This window comes from Sinohyriopsis cumingii, chromosome 16 (genome assembly GCF_028554795.1).
Source record: "Sinohyriopsis cumingii isolate HCF-2022 chromosome 16, ASM2855479v2, whole genome shotgun sequence".
NCBI classification, from domain to species: Eukaryota; Metazoa; Mollusca; class Bivalvia; order Unionida; family Unionidae; genus Sinohyriopsis; species Sinohyriopsis cumingii.
The window spans coordinates 59740357-59764515 of NC_142976.1; the positions used below are offsets into that span (position 1 = coordinate 59740357).

General features: G+C 36.5%; 1 protein-coding gene across 1 annotated transcript in view; it reads left to right on the forward strand.

Annotated features, from left to right (window-relative positions):
• LOC149780509 (protein arginine N-methyltransferase 5-like) overlaps nucleotides 1-24159 on the forward strand; it is a 71588-nt gene that overhangs the window by 37652 nt on the left and 9777 nt on the right. The window contains exons 10-14 of the mRNA XM_089937505.1: nucleotides 5863-5921; nucleotides 8052-8177; nucleotides 11813-11988; nucleotides 17121-17230; nucleotides 20269-20362. Of these exons, the coding sequence (XP_089793631.1) occupies nucleotides 5863-5921; nucleotides 8052-8177; nucleotides 11813-11988; nucleotides 17121-17230; nucleotides 20269-20362 (565 nt within the window). The remainder of the gene's footprint in view (nucleotides 1-5862; nucleotides 5922-8051; nucleotides 8178-11812; nucleotides 11989-17120; nucleotides 17231-20268; nucleotides 20363-24159) is intronic.

Sequence of the window (24159 nt, forward strand, 5' to 3'; positions counted from 1 at the left end):
TCAATACCCCGGATGAAGCCAGTTTTTAGCTTCACTGCTGTATGCAGCACACTTCATACAATTATCCTCTGACAGTCCCTATGGGCCATCCAATGTTCATTTTGGATTTATTGTGTGGATTTATCGATCTGCTGCAGGCTGTATGCATTATTTTACAATTTCTGCCATTTTTTGAGTGATTTTGTCTCCTTTCTTGACTTAGTGTTTTAAAACCACTGTCCCACAATGCTATCGTTGATCTTATACAAGATCATTATGAGTTAGTGTACCTTTCACTTTGATTGCCTACTCTGTCTGTTGTGGAGTTCTTAGCAAAATTCTGAAGTGCTGCTGGATATTTATGCATTGTTTATTCACATTTCATGCTATTTTGATAGAATTATGGTTTAATTATTAACTAAGTATTGTAGATAAGTTCATAACAGGGCCATATGTTTCTGATGCAACACTTTCACCAATCTGTTAGCTATGACAGTGTTTTAGTGACTTGGTACTTTCAGTATATTACTAATTTCTTCATTTATTTGTGTTTTTGTGTCATCTCAGGAAGATGTCAATTTAAATGATTTACATGCAACTTCAGAGCATGGAAGTTTACCATGACTCTTGTTTATACTATGCATACACTGATTATGATATGCAGCATCTATAATACTTTGTCAGTGGAAGTCTAAGCTTCTGTTTTAGGTAATTAGTCATTTGACAATTTATGCTAGTAGCTAGTTAGTCAAACACGAGTTTGCAAATGTATGCTTTGTTTTCTCTTCTTGTGTCATTTCAGGAGGAATATTTACTATGTGCATGAAATGCATGTTCAAAGTGATCATCCTTTCGACATTGAAGGGAAGGAAAGATGGAATAAATCAAGGAAGACAACCTATGGTTTGTTTTGGTAATACCGAAAAAATGGGGAGTATTCCCCAGTTTTAGGCAGCCCATAAGGCGTAAGTCCAAACATGGCTTTTGGGCCTGTAAGTCTGTGTGCATGGGGTTCATGTCGTTGGATCTCACTCTTAATAGTGCAGTATGATTACTAGCCATCCTGCTATCACCGACTGTCCCGATATCACCAACTGTCCAGCTGTCACAGGCAGTCCATCTGTCCCAGCATAGGGACTCTGTTGTTGAAATAATCCAGCCAAATAGTTCATGCAGGGATCTTAGTGATAGATCTGTCCATCAAGCCATGCCATTGGCATCTTATCATTACTGTACTGGAGATTTCAATTAGAAATTGGTCCTTTCAGCCAGGCCTTTGGTGTGGCCAGTACTGGTGATTGCTGGACTGTCTTGTTTGACACCAGCATCCATCCCAACCAGGCGACATTCACACCGATCCATTGGATGTAATGCATATTAAAACTGCACCATTGCTGTCCGTCCAGCCATTCCAACATGGGGACCTTTTCATCACATTGGTCCATTCAGCTGTGATTTACAGGTCTGTCCAGTTGTACTGTCAGTGACATGCCCTTTCTTTGATGGAGATTTCAGTAAGAAATCTGTCCAGCTAGGCCTTTACTGGTGATAGATGGACCGTCTTGATACTGCCAACTTCCAGGTCGACTTTTTGCTGGGGAAACTAGCTGACAGTGCCAGACTTCCTTACATTCACTGCTTGTCCACAAGGGAGAGCTATTGACATTTTCATAGAGATGTCTTCTCTAGTGCTACAAGTGGACAAAGACGCAATGAATGCAATGGAACTCCTTCAAATCCGTCATCCTTCACATCATACTCAGATCCGACCATGAAACAGACTGAAGTTTAGCTTTCAAGCCACCATCGAGGACATATTTAGGGTGTTGGCTTCTTCAGAATGCCTTCCACCCTTACTGCTGTTCTAAAGAAATGGTAGATCTTGATGAGGAGGAAGAGATGGCTTTAAGGCGAATGGTGCCTTCATAACTGATCTCTCGGCACTTGACAAGAATGTAGTAGCTGTTCATATGTATGCTCGCCTGTTGTATGAGGTGGGCAAATCTGTTCCATGCCTGTCAGAGCTGATTTGGGATGCCATTGCATACACCCAGCAATAACCACACTTGGGAGGCAATGGCCAGGATTGCTATGGTCAATGACCAGGGCTGCTCACCATATAATGGCTAATACTTTGACGTGTCTGGCCAATCTACTCTTTCATACAATATCTCATATATCATACCCTCCCTTTCTGGATGACCCTGTTTGGGTCAGCGTTGTTTTGAGGGAAGAATAGAGGACGTTCGGAGGCATGCAGCTCGGGTACTGCCTTGCCGCTCAACCCACATGGGCATTAGGAACCATTCAGTCTCTGTCATTGTGAAGGGATGTTAAGTGGCCTTGGGGAAAGGGGATCTTCTGTCCCATGTGCACCAACATTGATCCCTTGGAAGCAATCATACAGATTTTTGAGCTCACTGGATCTCGCTATTCCTTGAGGATCGAGGTGGGATGGGGTATGATCTAGGTCATTCAGAGGGGCTTTGGGTTTCGTTCATTTACAATCCCTTCCCCTCCTTCTAAACCCTCTTCACAAATACACCATCAGATCGGGAAAAGGGTGCCTTTCTCCAACATGAGATACAGACTCTCCTTAAAAAAAAAAAAGTGGTGGAGCTTGTACAAAGGCCACAATAACCATGGTTTTACTCAAGGCTGTTTCCTTTTCAGAGAGCAAACAAGTTGAGACCCACCATTAGCTGGATTTGTCTCGCCCAATTCAAGATGGGGATTGTGAGGTCAATCCACCTCCATGTCAGACAGGGTGAGTATGCCGTCACTTTTGATCTGATATATACTTTCACATCCCTATCCACCCCGTCTCCTGCAAGTTTCTCTCTTTCGCTTACTGCGACACCCTCAGTCAATTCACCATTCTTCCCTTTGGCCTCAGCATCAACTCCTGGGCTTTCACTTAATGAAAGTACTTGTGTTATCTCCCTGTTCCAGTTGGCATCATCTACAATGATGGCAGTATACCTGGTCAATGTTCTATCCTATTCCGAGGCAGGAGCGATCTTCCAGCTATCTACGCTTTCTAGTGAACTGGGAAAAGTCCAACCTCTGTCCATCCAAGAACTATGACCATCTGGGTGTGAAGTTCTTAACCAACCTGAATCTGGTGCGGTTTCCACATGTTCGCATCACCAGAATTGTCAAACTCATCTAGTCTGTTTCCATCATAACTTGGATTTCAGTGAAAGAGTTTTTGCTACTCCTCTGTTTATTCGTTGCAGTGGTGGACCTGATCCCAATTGGCTGCCTTTTTATGTGCCTCTTACAGATGTCATTTCTGACTCAGTGATGCCCTTTTTCAAGTTCCCTCAATCAAGCCATCCTGATCATGCAGGAGAGTCGATCATCCCTGTTTCATTGGCTCTACTCAGGTTGGCTGACCAGGGGAATCCTGCTGAAGGAACCCCAGGTGGAAATAACAGTATGCACCAATGCCAGTACATATGGTTGAGGTGCCCACCTATTGCCTACTACACATCAATATCCTGGAAATAATGGCTGTCATCAAGGCCTTTCACTTATGGGAAGATTGACTCATGGGCAAAATGGTCCTTCTGATGTCTGACATATTGGTAGTGGTGATCTGTCTCCTGAAACAGAGGGGTACCAACTCACCCAAACTATGTGCCCAGATTTGGCAGTTTCTATGTTGGTGTGACAATCTCCATATCAGTGTACAAGTTATACACTTTTTCGGCAGACTCATTGTCTTGGCTTACACTCTATCAAGGAGAGGTCAGGTCCTTCACATGGAATGATCTCTCAACCCATCAGTTTTCACTCATGCCTGCACCCTTTGAGGACGCTTGATGGTCAGTCCTTTTGCAATGAGGTGGCATCATAAGTTACCCATCTTCATCTCTCCAGTTCCAGACCCAGAAGTTTATGCTGTGGATTCACTGTCAATCAGTTGGAATGGGTTGTGGGCCGTTTCCTACCCTCCCCCAGTTCTAATACCAAAGATAATCAAGAAGTTATGGGGTCAGAATTGCATGATGATTCTGATTGCCCCTCTTAAGTAGGATAAGTCCTGGTTCACTGATCGACTCAGTCTAGTGATAGGCATAAAGCAGATTTTCCCAGGAAGATCCCAGGCCAACCTGAATCTCCTTATGCAACCACAGTCGAGGTTGTTCCATCCCTGTCCAGACTGTCTTCTTCTACACATTTGGCTTTGATCAGGACAGCCTTGCAAGACAATTTAAACCTTGGATTGTCCAGAGAATCTTGAGAAGAAGGCCCTCCACTCTGAAGGCTTATGAGGGGAAGTGGCACATGTTTAGGGACTGGTGGCAGATCTATTACATTGTCCCTTTGAGTGCCTCAGTCCCTCAACTTTCGACTTTTTCTCTGGTTCTTTGAGAAGAAATAGTTGGCACTGATCATTATCAAAAGCTAACGATCTATATATAGGACACATTCTGATATCATGGCTGATGTCATATTGGGCATCACCCCACAAGCCCTTGTTTTGTGGCTGAAGTGGGTTATACACTCTGTACTCAGAGATCTCCTAAGATCAGAGTAGCCTCATGAAGATTATAGCTCATGAGATTAGAGCTCACATTTGAACGTAATGTTGTTAACCAAGATATTGTAGAAGAGACAAACATTGAATCTTTAAGGGCCAGTGGCAGCAGCACAGATGGCCACTAGACCCAACTAGACCAATCAACACAGCCTGTTAGCTTTTCTGGATTCGCCAGTGAAACTTTTGTAGGTAAGAAGATCTCATCTTCATCTTTTCAACCATCGATAAGGGTCCCCGAGTGGCCAAGTGGTCTAAAGCGCTCACTGTTCTGGATCACTGCCATCTCACCTCTGTCTGCGTGGGTTCGAGTCCAAGGATCGGCTAGCGTGGGTATGTGGGAAAGCCTGTCAGTAGCTTCTGGTGGGTTGGTGGTTCTTCCCTGGGTTTTCCAGGGTTCTTCCTCCACCAGTTATACTGGCTGCCATGTATAGCCTATCTTGTGCTGAAAAATGGCATTAAACCCTAGAACAACAACAACAACAACATCAACCATCGATAAGAGTTCCAGGTCAAGGGATCCCAGGCTGTGTTGCTTGTGTCATTAGAGAATGGGTCACAAGGGGAATCCAGCTATTCATTCCCAGAAGGTTACCCATGGTAGAGGTCAGCATCCCCTCCTTTTATTCTTCTATAATGATAATGTGATTGGGGATTGTATTTGAAGGAGAAAGAAAACTTTCAAGTAAATTATCTTCCTCCAAGAATTCTTACCCAATCAGTCACATTAATTAGAAGCCCTCCCAACCACCCCGCCATGCAAGCAAACTCATTAATATCTTGCTCAACTAAAATCTGGCAACACCAAGTGGTATCAAGGGGAGCTAATGTGCAAGAGTTACTGCCCTGTGTCTATTTACAATAGACAGAATACGATGATTTTTTTGTCTTTTAGTAGAGCTGGATTCGCGAGGTAGCAGACTAATACTTGTAACATAATGTGATTGGGTAAATATTCTTGGAGAAACATAATTTACTAAAAAAATTGCTTTCTGAAGACTACTTGAAACATTGTGAAATTGGATTGTTTATTTTTGAAAACTGCATGACAGAAATAGGACCATTTATTTCTGAAGACTACTTGACAGAGAAATGGGACTTTATTTTATAGACTTTGTGACAAATTGAGAAATGGGATTGTTTATTTCTGAAGACTACTTGACGGATTGATAAATGGGATTGTTTATTTCTGATAGAGAAAGGGAGACTATTTCTGATGATTATTTGACAAATGAGAAGTGGGGTTGTTTATTTCTGATAGAGAATGCGACTTTATTTCTGATGACTATTTGACAGATAGAGAAGTGGAAATGTTGATATCTCATTGTCTTTTTCAGGCTATATTCTGTGCTTTATTGGATAAAATAAAACCAGAAGAAAAGGACACTAAGGATATGTAAGTTTGAGAATAAATAAGTTATAAAATTATCCCCAGTATATAACAGACCTGTTACTTTTGGAGTAATTTTGCTAATTGTCATAGTAGTTACTGTTACAATATTTATCGGATTCTAAAATTTAATTATGAACTCTGATATAATGCCTTAGTATGTAAATGTTTTATGAGCAGGTGGCCGCTTTGGTCACCTAAGTGGTTAGAGCATTTGCCTTGGATGTGGGAGGTCGCTGGTTTGAAGCGTGGCCAAGTCATACCAATGACTTATGAAAATTGTACCAGCAGTTTCCTCGCTTGGTGCTCGGCAATAAGAGGTTAGCATTAGGAGTGGTCTGCCTGGTGTCATGATAATGTGACTGGGTGGTACATAATGCTATATGCCTGTAACATGATGCCCCAGTGATAGACTTCACTATAAACTGCCACACTGAAGACATCATGGCAGTGTGACTGAAAAATTGTTAAAGCTATGTTCAAAATCCAGATCACACACATGTAATTTACCTGGCAGTTGGATATTCAATGCTGGTTAGCAAGGGACGACTATGGATTTAAAGAAAATTTTCTAACCATGATGAGGGTTACTACATTCCACAGTAAAAACATGATCTATAATGGTTTACAATTTGTTGCCATTGGAGTTTTTCTTGATTTCAGTTTTATAAGAGAGGCACAGATTGTGTTTGTCATGTGAAATATTGAAAACTTTGTTCCAGTGTGAATTTAATTGCAAGCAAAATGTGTGTTAAAGTTCATGGAGTTTTTATTGGGAATCTGTCATACATGATATTTGAACAAAAAAATTTAATAGCAACTTTGCTAAATAAAAAAATGTAGTTTGCAATTCTACTACACTTGTCGCTATGATGACCTTTCATTTAACTTTACCTTTGTTAAAATTTGTTGACATATATGTAATTGACGTCCATGTTTTGTTGACTTACGCTGAAACAAGGGAATCATGCAATCGTTATTTCTCCAGTATGATTCTTTGGGGTTATACAGACTTGGAATGTCCTTGAGTGTTTTAAGATTCCTTAAATGATTGAAATTGTTTGTTTTTCTAACTTGGAGTGTTAGCTTAAATAACCAGAACTTTTAATCAAGAAGTACTACATTTAAAAACTAATAACAAGTTCTGTTTATTATCACAGAATTTCATTGTTAGAATTGATAGTTTATTATTAATTACATAATTTCACTATTAGAATTGACAGGATAGCATTAGTTTATTATCCTTTTCTTATACTGATGTTTCTAATCTTAATAACCAGAACAGTTAAAAATATTTAAGCAGTATATGTCAAGTAATACAGATAGAGAGTTAGATTTGCTTACCAGAAAATGCTTGATGAAAATTGTTTAAAATCCTTTAAATCGGTATAGGAAAAAAGGATACTTCTATTCTTTGCCCCAGAGTTTTAGAGTTTTAGATCACTTAAATCAGGGGTCTTAAACATGCGGGTTGCATATGTACTGCCAAGCCATATCCTGTGGCGCAAAATGATTGGCATCACAAGGCGTCATGAGATATAACAAAGGTGGTGCGGCTTCTGGGCCAATGAACATGCCTTCATGTGGCCCTCAGGCTGGTTTGAGCTTTAGACCCCTGACTTAAATGATCATTGGACTTTGAAGGGTCAAAAAGCATCATGGTTTAAAGCCGTTAGAAATGGTTATAATATGATTTAGCAGATGTATAGAATTATACGTGATAAGAATAGGTGTTTGAAGGTTAATTTCAAGAGTTCTTTTGAATTTTGTTTTTTATGGCAATGCTGATACATTGCCGCCTCTTCATCATGAGGCATGCATAATCTTTTATATATTATTTTACAGTCAGATTTTAATAAACCCAATGGTGGAGAAAGAAAATTCAGGAACTCCAGAAAAATGCTATTTTTGTAATACATTTCTGTTTAAGTCTACAGCAGTGAAGGGGTAGTATGCAACAAGAAAAGAGTCTTCAAATTATATGCAGAAATGGGGACAAAGTAGAATTGGTCTTTATTCTTTACCAATAGATGTGAAAAGTTCATTCTCTTTTTCAGTTATTTTTTAATAGATCAGCCTTACTAAGATAGGAAATTTCAGTTGGTTTAACCTCTACTTCTGTCATTTTTTGTTCAGTGTGTTGATGGTGGTAGGAGCTGGACGTGGTCCCCTTGTCAGGGCTTCACTTACTGCAGCTGCACAGGCTCAAAGGAAGATCCGAAAAATTTATGCTGTTGAGAAGAATCCAAATGCAGTTGTTACGTAAGTTGATGAAGGGATGTTATTGTTGTACTTGGTGAATTTATGGTTTTGTAATATCAATGTCTGTTTGAATGACATGATCATTATATTGTGAACTTATCTGCACAACATCGTTTGTTACCTATTTGTCTTGCATCAAGTGCTAAAAACTCGGGGAGAGATGGGATCTAAAATATGTGGTTTCAATTTCTGTCTGTTATAAAGTAGTGAAAAAGAAAAATGCTTATATAGTTTTAATAATAAAAGTTGTAGAAAAGAATAAGATAAAGTCAACATAAAATATGCAACACCTTAGGAAATCATTATGACCTGTTGTAAACTGGCTACACAACCTTTTTGTCGAGAGAAGTTTATGTGATCTCAATACATGTAATTGTGCCGTATGGAAAGCATTCACTACTAACCTACACATTCCTTCATGTCTTTGATTAGAGGCACCTATGCCAAACTGGAACTTTGAATTTGCAAATCCTCAGTCAGCTGTTATTAATATATTTTGATGAGAGAGTACTTTTCCTCATACTTTTCTGTGTAACAACCTATAAATTCTTAAGGACCGCTCATGTGGCCTAGTGGTTAGAGAGTCCGCCTCGGATGTGGGAGGTCGTGGGTTCGATCCCGGCCGTGTCATACCAAAGACTTACAAAAATGGTACTAACAGCTGCCTCACTTGGCACTCAGCATTAAGAGGTTAGTGTTAGACTGGTCAGTCTGGTGTCAGAATAATTGACTGGGCGGGACATCATGCTACATGTCTGCAGCATGATGCCTCAGTGCTAGACATCACTATAAACTGCCACATTGCAGACATCGTAGCAATATGACTGAAACATTGTGAAAGGTATGTTAAAAATCCAAATCATATTACACACATATCAATTCTTAAGTGATTTTGAATTGTTCGAACCCATAACTTTGTAAATGTATAACATTTATTTTAAAAAAACATTAAATGCTCAAACATTTGACAGGCAGTTATCCCTAATATACTGTAAACTGCTGCTAAAATTAAATAACTTTATTAACTCGGATCAGATACTTGAAACATATTGTTTTCTTGTTTAATTTGAAGAAGTCATTGTATCCTTCTATATATTTACCAGTAAATGTACTTTTTTACAGTGCCTGTTCACACCCACCCCACCCCAAAATAGAAATGAAGCCATCATTATAAGTAAGCCACCCTTTAAAAAAAGTCATCAAATTTAACTCTGTTTAAAGGATGCTGGTATATAGTGTTTTAATATGATGGAAAGATCAATACCTGATTATTCATTTGTACAAAAAGACTAAACATTATTTTAGCACTATCAGTTTAATGAACATATTGAAATAGGTGGTGCCTCCTTTTTTTACTCTGGTCATCAAAACAATTTTTTAAAATATGCATAATAATATCGGTCAGTAAAAACTTGATGTGTCAATTTCGGTGATGAACAGCGTTATTTCAGCTATTATTGTAAAATCTTCACACATGTATTTCATTTTTTAATACATAAATCTGCTGATTTCAGACTCGAGATGTATGAAATATTAAACTTTTCCAATAAGAAAGCAAGCTTTTGTGTACAGGAACAGTTAGAAGAAAAAAAATAACTGACTTTTATGAATCAGCTGTGTGTAAAAAAAATGAACATTTATGAAATATTGCATGAATTATGGTATGTCACGGGACTGTGGTTGCTGCAGCATTATTTGAGTAAGCATTTTGGATTTCAACCAAATTCAGCATGCCGTTTTATACTGATAAGATCATGAATGAGTTTAATTTTCAGTATTTTGCAATATCATTTAGAAGAGTTATTGCCCCTTATTGTCAATCCCTCTAGTTTCTGTTGCATAACTTTACTAAGGAATGCAGAATTTCAACCCAATACCATGCATCTTTAATTTGTTATCTTGAATTAGTTGGACATGTAGCATTCTACATCATTGAAGAGTTATGTCCCCTTATTGCATGTTCAACTAACTTGAACACAAGCTCCTCTGTTGAAATCCCTGCATAGTTCTGTCCCCATATTGCCCCATTCTTCTAGTTGTGAACACAAGCTCTTCTTTTGGAAGTCCTGCAGTGTAAATTGTACCAAGTTTATAACTCTTACCGCTGAATAGAAGTGTGAATTTTCAGTATCAGCAAGTGTAGTGAAAGTATCTTATCCCATTGAACTGCCACCGAAATGTATACTAAAAAGTGAGCCTAAGCTTATCTGTATCAAAGGTCAAGGTAGAGTAAATTATTATTATTATTATTATCATCATTATTATTATTATTATTATTATTATTGTTATGACTTTATGGTCACAAACTTAAGTAACAGAAAAGAAGCAAAGCCAACAAGTTTTGTAAAACTTGACAAACAATTTAGTTATTAAAGAAATAAATGAAAAATGTGAGAGGAACTTACAGTATAATGTAATGTATCCAAATTAGTGCTTTTAAATGTCTATGAAAGTCCTAAATTAATGAAAAGTCCCTTATAATTTTCAATACCAGAAATGAACTGGTCCTCCAAGAACCATGACGTCTTCAAGATGGCGTTGTCTAGAATTCTTTTGAATAATTTCTAACAGTTCCAGAATAATGAGCACTTTCTATCACCACTGAACAGTCAAAACAAATGTTTTTCCTCTCTAAAAATATTTAAGTACAACATATAATATGTCTGGTGATTTACATCAGGAACAGAAAAAGTGTGAATGACTCCAGAAATTGGAATGAAACTGAATGCCTAACTTTCACCTTATATATACCGTAAATTGCAACTGTATTTTGCAATGGACCCCATATGACAACATACACTATTGATTTACAATGTACTAAGTCATGAAATACTGTATTCACATGACCTCACACAACCAATGAGGAAGCCACAGAATTCTTCTCAAAACTGCCATATCCCATCGGTCACTGAGAACCTATGCCATAGATGCCATTTTAAGATTATTACGATTATTATTACTAATAATTATTATTACTAATTGTCAGCATGTACATAAACAACTATATATAGGTCCTATGTGATTTGTCTTTTCAACAGAGCCAAATTACATACACATATTGTTTAATAAAAATATTCTATAGTTTACAACCATGAATAAAAATTACAAAAATTAAATAAATCATACACTAGAAGTTACAGAAAATATAGATATGCACAACATTATTATTTATGTTTTTGATTTATTTTAAAATTGTTATTATGATTATATTATCATAAAAGCCTTGGCTTGTTTTTTTTTTTAAAAATCCTTCAGGTATAGTAATTCATTATTATGGAGACAAATGAGACTGAGAGATCACTTTTATGGTAGACATTGAGTTAAAGACAGGGTTGGGTAAAAATGGAGAAACTTAAATGCTGTGTCATTTCCCCTTGTCTGTAATTGTAAATGGACCTAGAATTGGTACCAGAATGATCAGTTAAGTGTCCAATTGTTTTGATAGCAAAGCCAGGTCTAGCACCCAGAAAGGCAAAACCAACAGTTTTGAAGGCTCTTTCATGATTGAGCAAAAGTTTTTCTGGTGTGTTTGAATTTGGTTTGAACTGGCAGAACCTTTTGTTTCACTGAAAATGAAATTTATTCGTAAAAGTACAGTATTCTGAAGAATTCAGTTTTCCCAATTTCCATATCAGTCTTGAGAATCTGCGAGAAGAGATGTGGGGAGAACAGGTGGAAGTTGTATCCTGTGACATGAGAGAATGGGTTGCACCTGAGAAAGCAGACATCATAGTCAGCGAGCTGCTTGGGTCATTTGGAGATAATGAATTGTCCCCAGAATGCCTGGATGGAGCACAAAGGTTTTTAAAAGGTGAATATTATATTATTGAACATACTTATCCTTGTTGTTGAGGTCAAATCAACCAGTGCATTTGGTGCTCGTTCAATACATGTCCACTTGTATCACTGTTTTGACCTTCAGTTTTAAGCTTGAACAACTTTGTTAGGTTATAGATGATAAGGACTACCCCTGGAGCAAATATCATTTGAATAAGTGCATTTCTTGTCATGTCCAGTAAGGGGGGAGGGTCTCAGTAGTTCCAAGCTATGACCCATAGTCTAAGTTCCATGATGCCTAAGTTTTGAGCTCAGGGCACACAGCAATTGCATGCTTTTCCTACTTGACAATGTTTTAACTGTTCAGTCACATACGCAAAGAAGACATCCCTTTTTTAAAATACAAATCTCTTCTTTGTTTAGTACATGACTTAACCCTTTACCTCATAGAGCATAGTTACCAAGTGCAACTTGCTATAAATAGAACACCTGTTACCTATTCGACTCCATACACATAGGCCTGCCTGTTAACTGTAAAGCAGTGTAGTGTATGTTTCATTTAACAGCAATTTTAACCATTTTACATTTTTGGTACACATCTATTATGTGTGGAAAAATTTAAGAGTAAAGTCCGATTGTTATAGCTGTGTAATTATTTTTCACGGAAGAATTTTTTATGTGCTTTAAAATATTGAGAGAACTTGTTCACCGTCATGTCAGTGAGGCCATGTGACCAACCGTAGCTGCCATTTCTCATACTTGAAATTTACAAGGTTTTCATCTGCGTCTACATCACTGAGTCATCTGAATTTGATAATTTATAAAAACTAATTGCTGCATACATCAATATTAGAGCCTTTACCTAAGTTATTGAATTTTTCATAGTTGTGATTCTAATCGTGAAAACTTTGTAAGTACTGAATGAAATCTGCGACCTCCATTTTGGAGAGTGGAGATTACGACCCAGTTACTTTAAATAGCAGATATCGACCAGAGCATAAACAGTGACCACGTGATCTGACGTAATTGTCATTTGCAGAAATGAATGTAGTATCTAATAGGGGGTTTTCCCCAAAGTTGGCGCTACGAAAACCGGCTTAAAATGGCTGATGTTTACAGCAGGCGTCAAAAGGTGCTTCCATGCGAATGGAGTAAAGGTGTCCAAAGGCGCTTGCATAAGGTAAAGGGTTTACAGCTGAAGAAATTGATGCCATTGGCATTTTGAAGAATTCTGCCAATCAGTAATGACTCAGCTACTACCTGTTCAGAGTGACTTGAGAGCCTATCAAATGTTGTTGAGGACAGTCTTATACGTGACCTGCAAAATTTGTCATTTATGACAGCAGTGGCAGATGGAAGCACTGATACAGTCAACAATAAATGCCTTTCATATATGCTCAGAATATTTCTGACATGAAACCATCAACAAGATTTTTAAGAAATATAGAATGTTCAGATGCTTCTGGCAAGGGAATTGCCTTATTGGCTTTAGGTACATTATATAACTAATATTTTTGTTGTGTATTTAAACAATATAATTATTTTAAAAACTACTGAATACTGATCATCGGCTTGAATAAGACTCATAGGTTTGGATTTTGACTCATTGTTCATTGTTTTTTGCCTTGATGAGTCAAATGACTTACATGAAGCCATTTGTAGATAAAACTCTGGTAGTGTAGCAGCAGATCTCATCATCTTAGGCCATCTGTTGCTGGACCATTGCAGAAGATTTTTTTACTCCAGTGATGACCAAAGCTTTTCCCACTGGATCAAGCAATCCCAGATTCGGGATGAATGAGATCCCATCACAGCTAATCAGAAGCTCAAGCGACTTACAGTGGATATTCCCTTGCAGATTCAGCCTCCAGGAATGACATTTGTCAGATGCCAGAACATTTGGGTTACCCACCTTCTGCCCTTATTTTGGGAAGTTTGTTGGGTGTGGCCTTTTCGTGAGTATTTATTGCACATTAGTTCTCTGGAGATGAAGACCATAGTCAAGGTAGGAGACCATAGTCAAGGCAGGAGACCATAGTCAAGGCAGGAGACCATAGTCAAGGCAGGAGAAGCTGTCTAAGAAGGATATTCTCATCCTACCCAATAACTTCAGTTGTAAAATGCAAGGGAGAACCAAATCTTTCTTCTGGTTTGCAATTCTCTCAGATCGTGTCATCACTGAAAAATCAAAATCAGAATGTGCCACATCTTGGGCAGACTTAATGTCTTACTTGAATCTCTTTCTGTTCAGCCTTGATATTTGTTGAAATATGCTGAATGGGATTGACCACTTGGATCTGCTTACAGTGTGGAATGCAATGTTACCCACTGTTGTCTCTCCAGTCCTAGATCCAAAAGCATGGGAAATCGAGACTCTTTCCATGAAATGGAACAGTCTGGATGATCTCTCCAGCCCCTCAGATCTCCAAGTCTTGCATGAAACAATGGAATCAGAGTACCATCTGGCCCTTATTACTTCCATCAAGTGGGAAAAATCATGGATAAGCATGCTAAAAAAATTAACAGTGGAAATTCCCAGAAAGTTTCGGTCTTTCCTTGCCTGTTGAAGCTACTGCAAATGCAGGTGTTTCATCCCAAAATAATTCTCAGAGCATGAAGGCATGCCACTTTAAAAACATTAAGGGAAGTGGAGAAATTTGCTCAAATGTGCAAGCAGAAACATGCCACTCCCTTAAAAGTTTGATACCACAAATAACTGTCTCTTTTGGCTCTTAAAGAAAAGTTAGTACTCATCACTATAAAAAGCTACCATTCTGTTATGTCAGACACTTATTATAAATGTATGATACAGGTCAAAAGATAAAACCTCTATGATTTTTAGTGACTATTGTTTTGTCTGAACAAAAGGCTTTGTCGCTGGGTCCAAAATTTAATCTGCAGTGGATTCTGATTGAATCAAGTACCTTTCAAACCCATACCTAGATTTTCATTGTTTCATAGCATTCTTGCAACTGCATGCAGAATCATTGAGATAAATGCTTTTTCAGTTGATCTAAACAGTCTTCATTTCTTTCATGATGTCTCAGTTTAACTTGTGACAGCTCCTGCTTTCATTGCTATATACAGGCTCCATCTTGTGGTGAATTGGTCCTTTGCTTTGAAACGTTTTTCCTTATTGGACCTTTAGCCGCACTGGCATCTATGGGACTAAGTAACAACTATGTCTGATGTGAACTGAACTGGTAATAAGAGAGAGAGATCTTGTTTATTTCTACCACTGAAAAAATGGAAAGAACGATATCTCTCCTCAAAGCTCTGTTGTCATTGATACAGTGGTTTATTTGCTGTCTGTATAAAGAACTATTGGAAGACCACATTAGTTATCATGTACATTAGTCTTGAGTATTATCCAGACTCTGGGATGGAGGGCAAAGATGACTTCCTTTAGCTTTGACCTTGGAGACCTTTCATCCCAAAGGGCTAAGTTTGACCAGTGGGACCTATAACAGCAGCACAGTATGTTACAATCCCAAACTGTTCAGCAGATTCAGAAATTGCGGCTATATGACTTTGCTGGACTTTGTGGGGAACTTTTTTCCCTTAGAGCTGCATCCAGACATATATGTATGCTAACTTTTGCCCATATCTTTCATGCGATTTAAAGCTACTTCACATAGATTAGGCCACCACCTCTTACCTGTTCACCTATTGTATTATGATGAGGCAATGTATTTGAAGAAGAAACCAAAAAGAACTATGTTTCTTTGATAATACTTATGTAACCAACATATGGGCACACTCTTCCATTCTCTCCATGCAGGCATTTGAAAGCTAGTCCAGTAGTAACCAAAGTATGGATTGGATTTGGCACAAATCCCTCAAAGAGGAGATCTCTCTTATGTGACTGGGAAGTTGCAAAAACATGCTTGGAAGCACTGGATTTGTAAGGTAGTGATGTGGCAAACTAAATACTTCTGTGTCCAAAAAAAAGACTTCAGGAATATAGGAGTTTACCATATTGTCCCATTGGTGAAATAATATTCAAATAATATAGCCATGCAGACGGCCATGCAATCAAATTATACGTTATTTATCCATCTATCAGTCTGTTAGAAATTTTGTTTCTGCACAGTTACTCCAGTTCTACAGCATCAAGTTACCAAACTTTGTAGATATCTTACACATTGGGCAAGGAAGGAAGCCTTTGATTTTTTAATCAAAAGGTCAAAGGTCAAGGGAACTGTTTTGAAAGAAGAAAAATGATTTCCACACAATCACGTTAATTCTGTGTCACAGACCTGGACACATTGTGGATCACTTGCACTTTATATGAGGAAAACCCCATTGGGGTTAGCGGTTAAGGTCAGTGTAATTGAAAGTGGAAAAAATGGTTTCTGCACAAAAATTTCAGGTATTAACAATGTGCCTTAACCAAAGTTGTGGATAGCTTACTCATTGGGTAAAAAAGAACCTGTTGATTTTGGGACCAAAAGTTCAAGGTCACTGAACAAAAGAAGAAACGTGGTTTTTGCACATTAACTTTAATTTGAGACCATTTACCTTGAGCAGTTTGTGGATGACTTATACTTAAGGTATGGAAGAGGCCTGTTGATTTTAGGGTCAAAAGAACAAAGGTCATGGTCATTGTGGATGAAAGGAAAGTGGGTTTTGTTGAATAATTTTTGTTCTAGAGTATGTTCCTTGGATGGTTTGTACCTGGTGGAATAAAGAAACCTGTAGATTCTGGGGGTCTAAAGATCAGAGGTCACAGTTTTGTAAAGTCTAGTAAGAAATATATGGTTTCAGCATAGTAAGTTTAGCCTGTATCATGTGTTTAACCAAAGGTCCAGGTAATTGAAATTAGTTGGTGAGTAATACTGTACCTATTGAGGACAAGTATGCTATGCTGTTTAAAGTATTCTTGTTGAGCTGTTGGCATTAGTCATTCTGTACAAATTTTGTACTTTTTCCATCACAAAAAGAATGTACTTTGTGACAAACATGATAAAACTTATTTGGACAGAGTATATCTCAGCATGTTTGATTTGAGCACTCTGATGATATAATACATACTTGTATTCAAAGATTCTTTGATTTGCAATGCAATGTTTTTTTCTGGACACTGAATATTACTGTAATTCAATTGAAACTTACAAATTGTATTAAGCATGATGTGTACATTATTGGCTGTCTTCGTATTTTCAGAGGATGGTATAAGTATCCCATCTGAGTATACGTCCTATTTGGCTCCTCTCCAGTCTGCCAAGCTTTACAACGAAGTTCGTTCATGTAAAGAACGGGAAAAGCCAATAGAGGTAATACGTTTTATCTAGCTTGTTTTGACAGAAGTTTGGCATAGTGTTCACTTTGGCATCCATTTGAGTGTGTTTGTCCTTACATCTGTATGCTATCTACACCAAAGTGTTAAAACTTTTGTTATGTAACAACCTAAAAGCTCAGCTCAGAATGGAAGGGGTTTTTTGTGGCAATCTTTGCAAAAACTTGAAAGTTTGCACAGCGTTAATCTTTGTATCATACACTCAGTGCAAATAATGTAAAATTTAAATCTGCTGCTGCACTGATTCAGGTCTAGGCTGTTTGCATGAATTCATAATATTCCCTATAGAACCAAAAAAAACAGATCTAGACCTGCCATTTTGTTGTATGATGGTAGACCTAGACATACGAACTGTAAAACTTCATTTCTTGAAGATGCTGTGGAGTCGCACAAGTTGGAACCAATAAACACACAATCATTACTTAATCTTGATAATATGCAGTAATTTTGTTTGTTGCAGAGACAAAATGTACTGCCACAAATGTTAAATGTCTTGATTGCCAGTTCAAAATATTCAGCAAAGTCAGGAATAAATAATGATTGTGCAGTAACCAGTCAGGCTATTTGATTTATGGAACGTTAGTTGGCATTTGATACATACCCTTCTTATTTATTGAGCAGTAGATAGCATCTAATACATAATCTTTAATTTATTCAACAGTAGTTGTCATGTAATAAAGGCCCTCCAATTTATTGAACAGTAATTGGCATTGATACATACCCACAAATTTATTGAGCAGTAGATGGCATCTAATCCTTAATTTATTCAGCTGTAGTTGGCATGTATAAAAGACCCTCCAATTTATTGAACACTAGTTGGCATGTGATACACACCCCAAATTTATTGAGCAGTAGATGGCATCAATACATAATTTATTCAACAGTAATTGGCATGTAATAAAGACCCTCCAATTTATTGAACACTAGCTGGCATTTGATACATACCCATAAATTTATTGAGCAGTAGATGGCATCAATACATAATTTATTCAACAGTAATTGGCATGTAATAAAGACCCTCCAATTTATTGAACACCAGCTGGCATTTGATACATACCCATAAATTTATTGAGAAGTAGATGGCCTCAATACATAATTTATTCAACAGTAATTGGCATGTAATAAAGACCCTCCAATTTATTGAACACTAGTTGGCATTTAATACAGACCCTGTAATCTATTTAGCAATAGTTGGCATTAGATTCATACCCCATAATATATTCAACAATAGTTGGTATCTTAAACACAATCTGTTTTTAGGAGGATTTGTTTCTCAATAAAGCTCAGTTTCTTTGGCAATTTGGACCATTTTTGTTTTTCTGCTATTGTCCATGGTATTACTAATGTTGTGCTGTCCCATATATATCTGTCCATATTATTACTAATGTTGTACTGTCCCCCAAGTATATCTGTTGATGGTATTACTAATGTTTTGCTGTCCTGTGTATATCTGTCCATGGTATTACTGATGTCTTGCTGTCCCATATATATCTATCCATGGTATTACTGATATCTTGCTGCCCCATGTATATCTGTCCTTGGTATTCTGGTGTCTTGCTGTCCCATGTATATCTGACCAAGGTATTACTGATGTCTTGCTGTCCCATGTATATCTGTCCATGGTATTAATGATGTCATGCTTTCCCATGTACAGATTCGGCCAATGTGGGTATGTGAGAATGCTTGCCAGTAGCTTCTCGTCTGTCTGTGCTTCTTTCCGGGGTTTTCCTGGGTTCTTCCTCCACCATTAATACTGGCTGCCATGTATAGCCTATCATGTGCTGAAAAATGGCGTTAAACCCCACAACAACAACAACAACAACAACTGTCCCATGTATATGTCCATGGTATTACTGATGACCTACTATCCCATATATATATATGTGTGTCCATGCCTTAAGTGGTCAGAGGAGTTTTTCTAAAATGACCATAAAGTTTTCTTCATGAGAAAGGCATTGTTTACATAAAGGAATGATCATGTGAATCAGTTTGAAGACTTATCTTGTTTCTACTCAATGTATTCCAGATACATTGTCAATTTAACTCAAAGGTGTCAATATTTCAAATTCCAAGATGAGGCAGTTTTTATTATTGGGGTGGAGGGTCAAAGTAAATGATTCACTGGATGGTATGAAAAGCAGCAGTGTTATCACAGCAGAAATAGTGGAATTCACTCTTGGTGTCAGTGTGACAGATATAGTTTGATGTCACCATCTATTTGCCAGTGAATTAAAACCATATCTAATAAAGAAAAATTCATCTTTAGAAGAGTCTCTTTTAATTAGGTATATTTTTGCATATTAACAAGAGTAACTCTAATATACCCAAAGTAGGTCACTGTTACCTAATTGCATATTTGACTTCTGTATTTTCAGGTATTCATTTGTTACATCCACAATATCTTGGACCCAATTTTACCTACATTAATGGGAAGAAACATATTTTAAGACATTTCAAGGAGAGTAATTCATTTATACCAATAAATTAGGCAGTTGTGACCTAATTTTCATGCTTTATGATGCTTGCAGTTTTAGCCATGGTCTGGTTACATATTTTGTGTCATTAACCCTATTACTTCACAACTAATCAAACTTTGTTTCAACCCAACACTGATAAAACTTTGTTGGTGCATCTTAGTAAGTGCATTAGTATATGGAAGGAGCCATTTTAGCTCAGTGGTTAACATGCTAAGCTCACAACCAAAAATGTGTGGGTTCGAATCCATATAAACTACTCGAGTTTTTCTGTTGTAAATCACCAAGCCAAAAACAGTAATACATTGAAGTATTTACATTTTTTCCATACATGGTGACTTTATTGCTTTTAACTAATGGGTAATGGGTTGGAATCCCATCCAGACCAGTCATCTGTCATGGCATATCTCATGGAAAGATTCTTAACTCTCATTGCCTCAGCATCAGTCATCTATATCATTCTGTGTATTGTTGGCTTCTGTATATCTGGATCTCTTTGTGAAGGAATTTGTGCTTATCTGTAAACATCTTGTCATTTCAGACGAATTTTGAAATGCCATACGTTGTACGTCTTCACAGTTGCCAGATCCTTGCTGAACCCCAAACAGTGTTTACTTTCAAGCATCCAAACAAAGGTGAGCTGATTCAGAAAAAATATTTACTTATAATTACTGACTTTTGTTGAAGTCTGTTTCTATATAGCTAAAATAACACCTATCCAGTATTTGGTGTTTTATTGGCAATCACTATAAAATATCTCATCTTTACAGTGGAAAAAGAATCTCTTATTTATGATGGACCAAACAAAATCACTTCTTTTTGCTGGACAAAGAATCTCTTCTGTTCGAGGGACAAAAAAAATCTCTTCTTTTTTGATGGACAAAGGAATATACAAACTGTGTCCAACATAGATTATTTAATAAAATCAGTAGAAATCAGTAGCAAGTGGCTGTATTGGCTATTGGTAATGGGAATATAGAAAATTGACTACTTAGAGAAAAATAAAATATTGCTTAGATGATATCATTATGAACCAGCAAACCCCATGCTGACTGACCTGAAGCAAAGGTCAGTATGATAGATCTGCTTGTTGATAACAAGTTGATATGTTTTATTACTTCACACATAATGGAAAAAAAATTGCATTTTAATTTGCTTTAGAATAATAGCAATGTCATTTCATATGCATGATATCCAGAATTCAACATTATGACATCACATGATATAGAATTCTCCAATGAAAAATGGGCTTACATAAATTATGTACAGTCAAACCTGTCCTGATGGTCACTTTCTCTCCACAGTCTCCTGTTCATGATTGCCATTCTAGTTTCCTCTGGCAAATTTCGTATATAAATGTCTTCTATGTAAAGGTCATCTGCTGTCGGCAGTCAGGTGTTTTTTTAAAACCAAACAGTAGTAGTTTCTCCCTGCCTATAGCAGTCACTGACATATATCTACATTGATCACTCAGTCAGTGCAAACTAAAATTTTTGCTTTATGAGGAAGGCATTGTTTAGATAAACATATATGAATTTACATATATGATGAAGCAATAAAGTGAAAGTTGTCACAGATTTTACGTGTTGGTGTTGTCAGTTTTGTAATAATTTTCTAGATAAATATTTCTTAACTCACTTGTATTCTATACTTCAGTCATATTGACAGTGTAACTTGAAGGTGTCAATATGTCACATTTGAAAGCAAGGCAGTTTTTTCATTAGGCAGTTTGTTTGCTGGATGATGGGAAAACTAGTTGTTGTATTGGTATTGTAACAGAAATGGAAGTCACCTTTTGTGCCAGTGTGTTAGTTCAATATCTTCATCTATTTGCCTGTAAGTTAAAGTTATCTCTCAAGAAAGAAAGTTCATCTTTGAGAAGAGATTGGAGTTACATTACTTTTCAGTAGGATCAAGGGTTAATCAGTATTTGAAACTTGTCTGTAAAGGCAGGTGAAGTTTATGGGTCACAAAGAATGGACATATAGGCTTCTTTTGATTTCCTATTCATCTTAGGCTTTGCACATAATCCAACTGTCTTTTGGTCTTGAGGAGTTCTAGCGACTGGCTAATCCAGGTATAATTTCTAAGGCATGGACAGCTGTTTCCAAGCCTAACTTGTACAGGTTGGCTGACAAAAGAATCCTCCCTTTTGAAGTCCTATGTAAGCAGTCAACTAATGATGTTTTGTCATGGTGCACAAAAAAAAAGGTTGATTATAGTGATGATTTAATTTATAGGATTAATTTCAGAAATCAGAACACGGTAATTGTGCATGGAACATAAATTTGGAAGAGAACATATTTGCATATTTTATGATTTTTTTAAATAGTGCACATAAAGCAATAATAATAATAATAATAATAATTAATACTAACATAAAGACTGAAAATCTTGGGACACTATTTCCTAGAAAATCCAACATTATTTTCAAAAGTAATTTTTTATGACCTGTAAATGTTGGGACACAAGATTATATAATCTTTTTTTATGTTGTTTAAGTCTTGGGACACCAGCGATGTTTTTCTCTACTAATTGATCAATGTGTTATCGATTTTAAAGACACCAAAATAATGACTGCATAGTTGTTAAGGGTTTATCATCAATAATTATTACATGGAAGTGTTATAAGTTATTATTATTTGTTTTAAAAGTCATTAAATTTATTTAATTTTCTTCTGTTTTCTTAAAATTTCTGCCTAATTCAGATTTGTGTATAATTTGATTGGACAAAGACAAGAATTGAGCATTTGCAGTTGCTGTAACAGTAGCCTCTACCTTTGGGCTCTAATTGTTATTTATTTACATAAATAATAAAAATAAAATAATTGTAATACCGTAAAATCTTAGTTGTATTTTGCTTTAATGTAAGTGACCTTAAACCCCATTAAAAGGCAATTAAACAATAAAATACTGGCATAACCAATGGACAAATTTTTTTTTTAACCCAAGCCTGTTTCAATGTTTTACTGATTAACTGGCCTGGAATGCTGTTTGAAAACAAAAGACAAATCTGACAATTATGAATGATACCAAAATAACGAGCTTTCCATTGTGTGAAACATTACAGTTTTGTTCAGCCAAAACACAAAACTAATATAGGTCGATGATGATCTTAGTCAATTTGTATTCAGAATTGTTGTCTTCATTATGATCATTCTTTTATGAACAGTTTTGTGAATATATGCTGGTTATGTGCCATATACAATTAAACATGTGTAACGTTTCATAAAGATTACCTCAGTTTGTAGATCACTTATATCATTGAAAAATAGTAACTCATGAGTGTGTGGATCAAAATAAATGAAACGGCTATGTTTGTCCAGCTGAAATGTAATCTGGAAGAATGTGATTTGGTCAAAACAGTGAATAAAACCAAATTTGCATCTAATATTTTTTGGGAATAAACAAGTAAATAAGTGACATACAGTTTGCCCTGTGTAAGTACAGCACATTATAGTACAGCCTGGTCTTCCTAGTAAACTCTAACTGGTCCATGAATTATGAAGTCTTTATTTACCTTTATTTAATTTCATGTTGGAGAAATTGGGAAATATGAACATGCAAAGTAATAACAAAAACAGTAGTTTATAACAGTTTATTGATATGGTTATTAAAAGAGCTGGTCAATCTGTCTGACATGTCTTGTCACTCTCGTCTTGACATTTTTTGTGTCTACAAGTGTTGGGACACTAAAAAATGCTATAATTTTTACGTGTATATAAGTCTTGGGACACATAAAAATATAATTCTTGTTTGCATCCTAAGATTTACAGCCATTACAGTAATATTTAATAATAAATACAGTGATATTCAGTGCATGGTATTGGTTCAAAAAGCAGTTGAAAAGGTGAACCTGTGTAGAAAGGTTAGTTTTGTCTTTTCCCATGGGTGGTTGATATTGACAGGTTTGACTTTAAACATAACTATTCATGTAAAACACACATTGAACTGTGCACTGAACAGACCCAGATCTGCTGGCACATAATAAAGTACTATACCATTTGTATGTCTTGCATTATAAATTGAATAAATATGGAAATCATCTTAGCAAGTTTTCGATGTCAGTTATGGAAACAAATGATTATAGGAATATAAAATATTGAATAGAAGAAATCATCATCAGTCATAAAAGAAATCAGGGCCACCATCTGGAATAACATTCAGGGTTAGAAACAGACCTTATAAACCTGGAAAAACCTAAAGTTTCATTTTGACCGTAGAAACCTAAAAAACTGAATGAAACCTAAATAAATTAAAAAAACCTAAATATTTGACAAATTAATCATCAGCTGTACCCTGATATCACAAAAAAATGCCTTATTGCACATGTTTTTTTTTTTGGTTAGGCTAACATAGCATTTGAGAAGGCACATGAATTTCATAGCACTTGCAGGTATTTGTTTTTTAAATTATTTATCAATTTACCCAT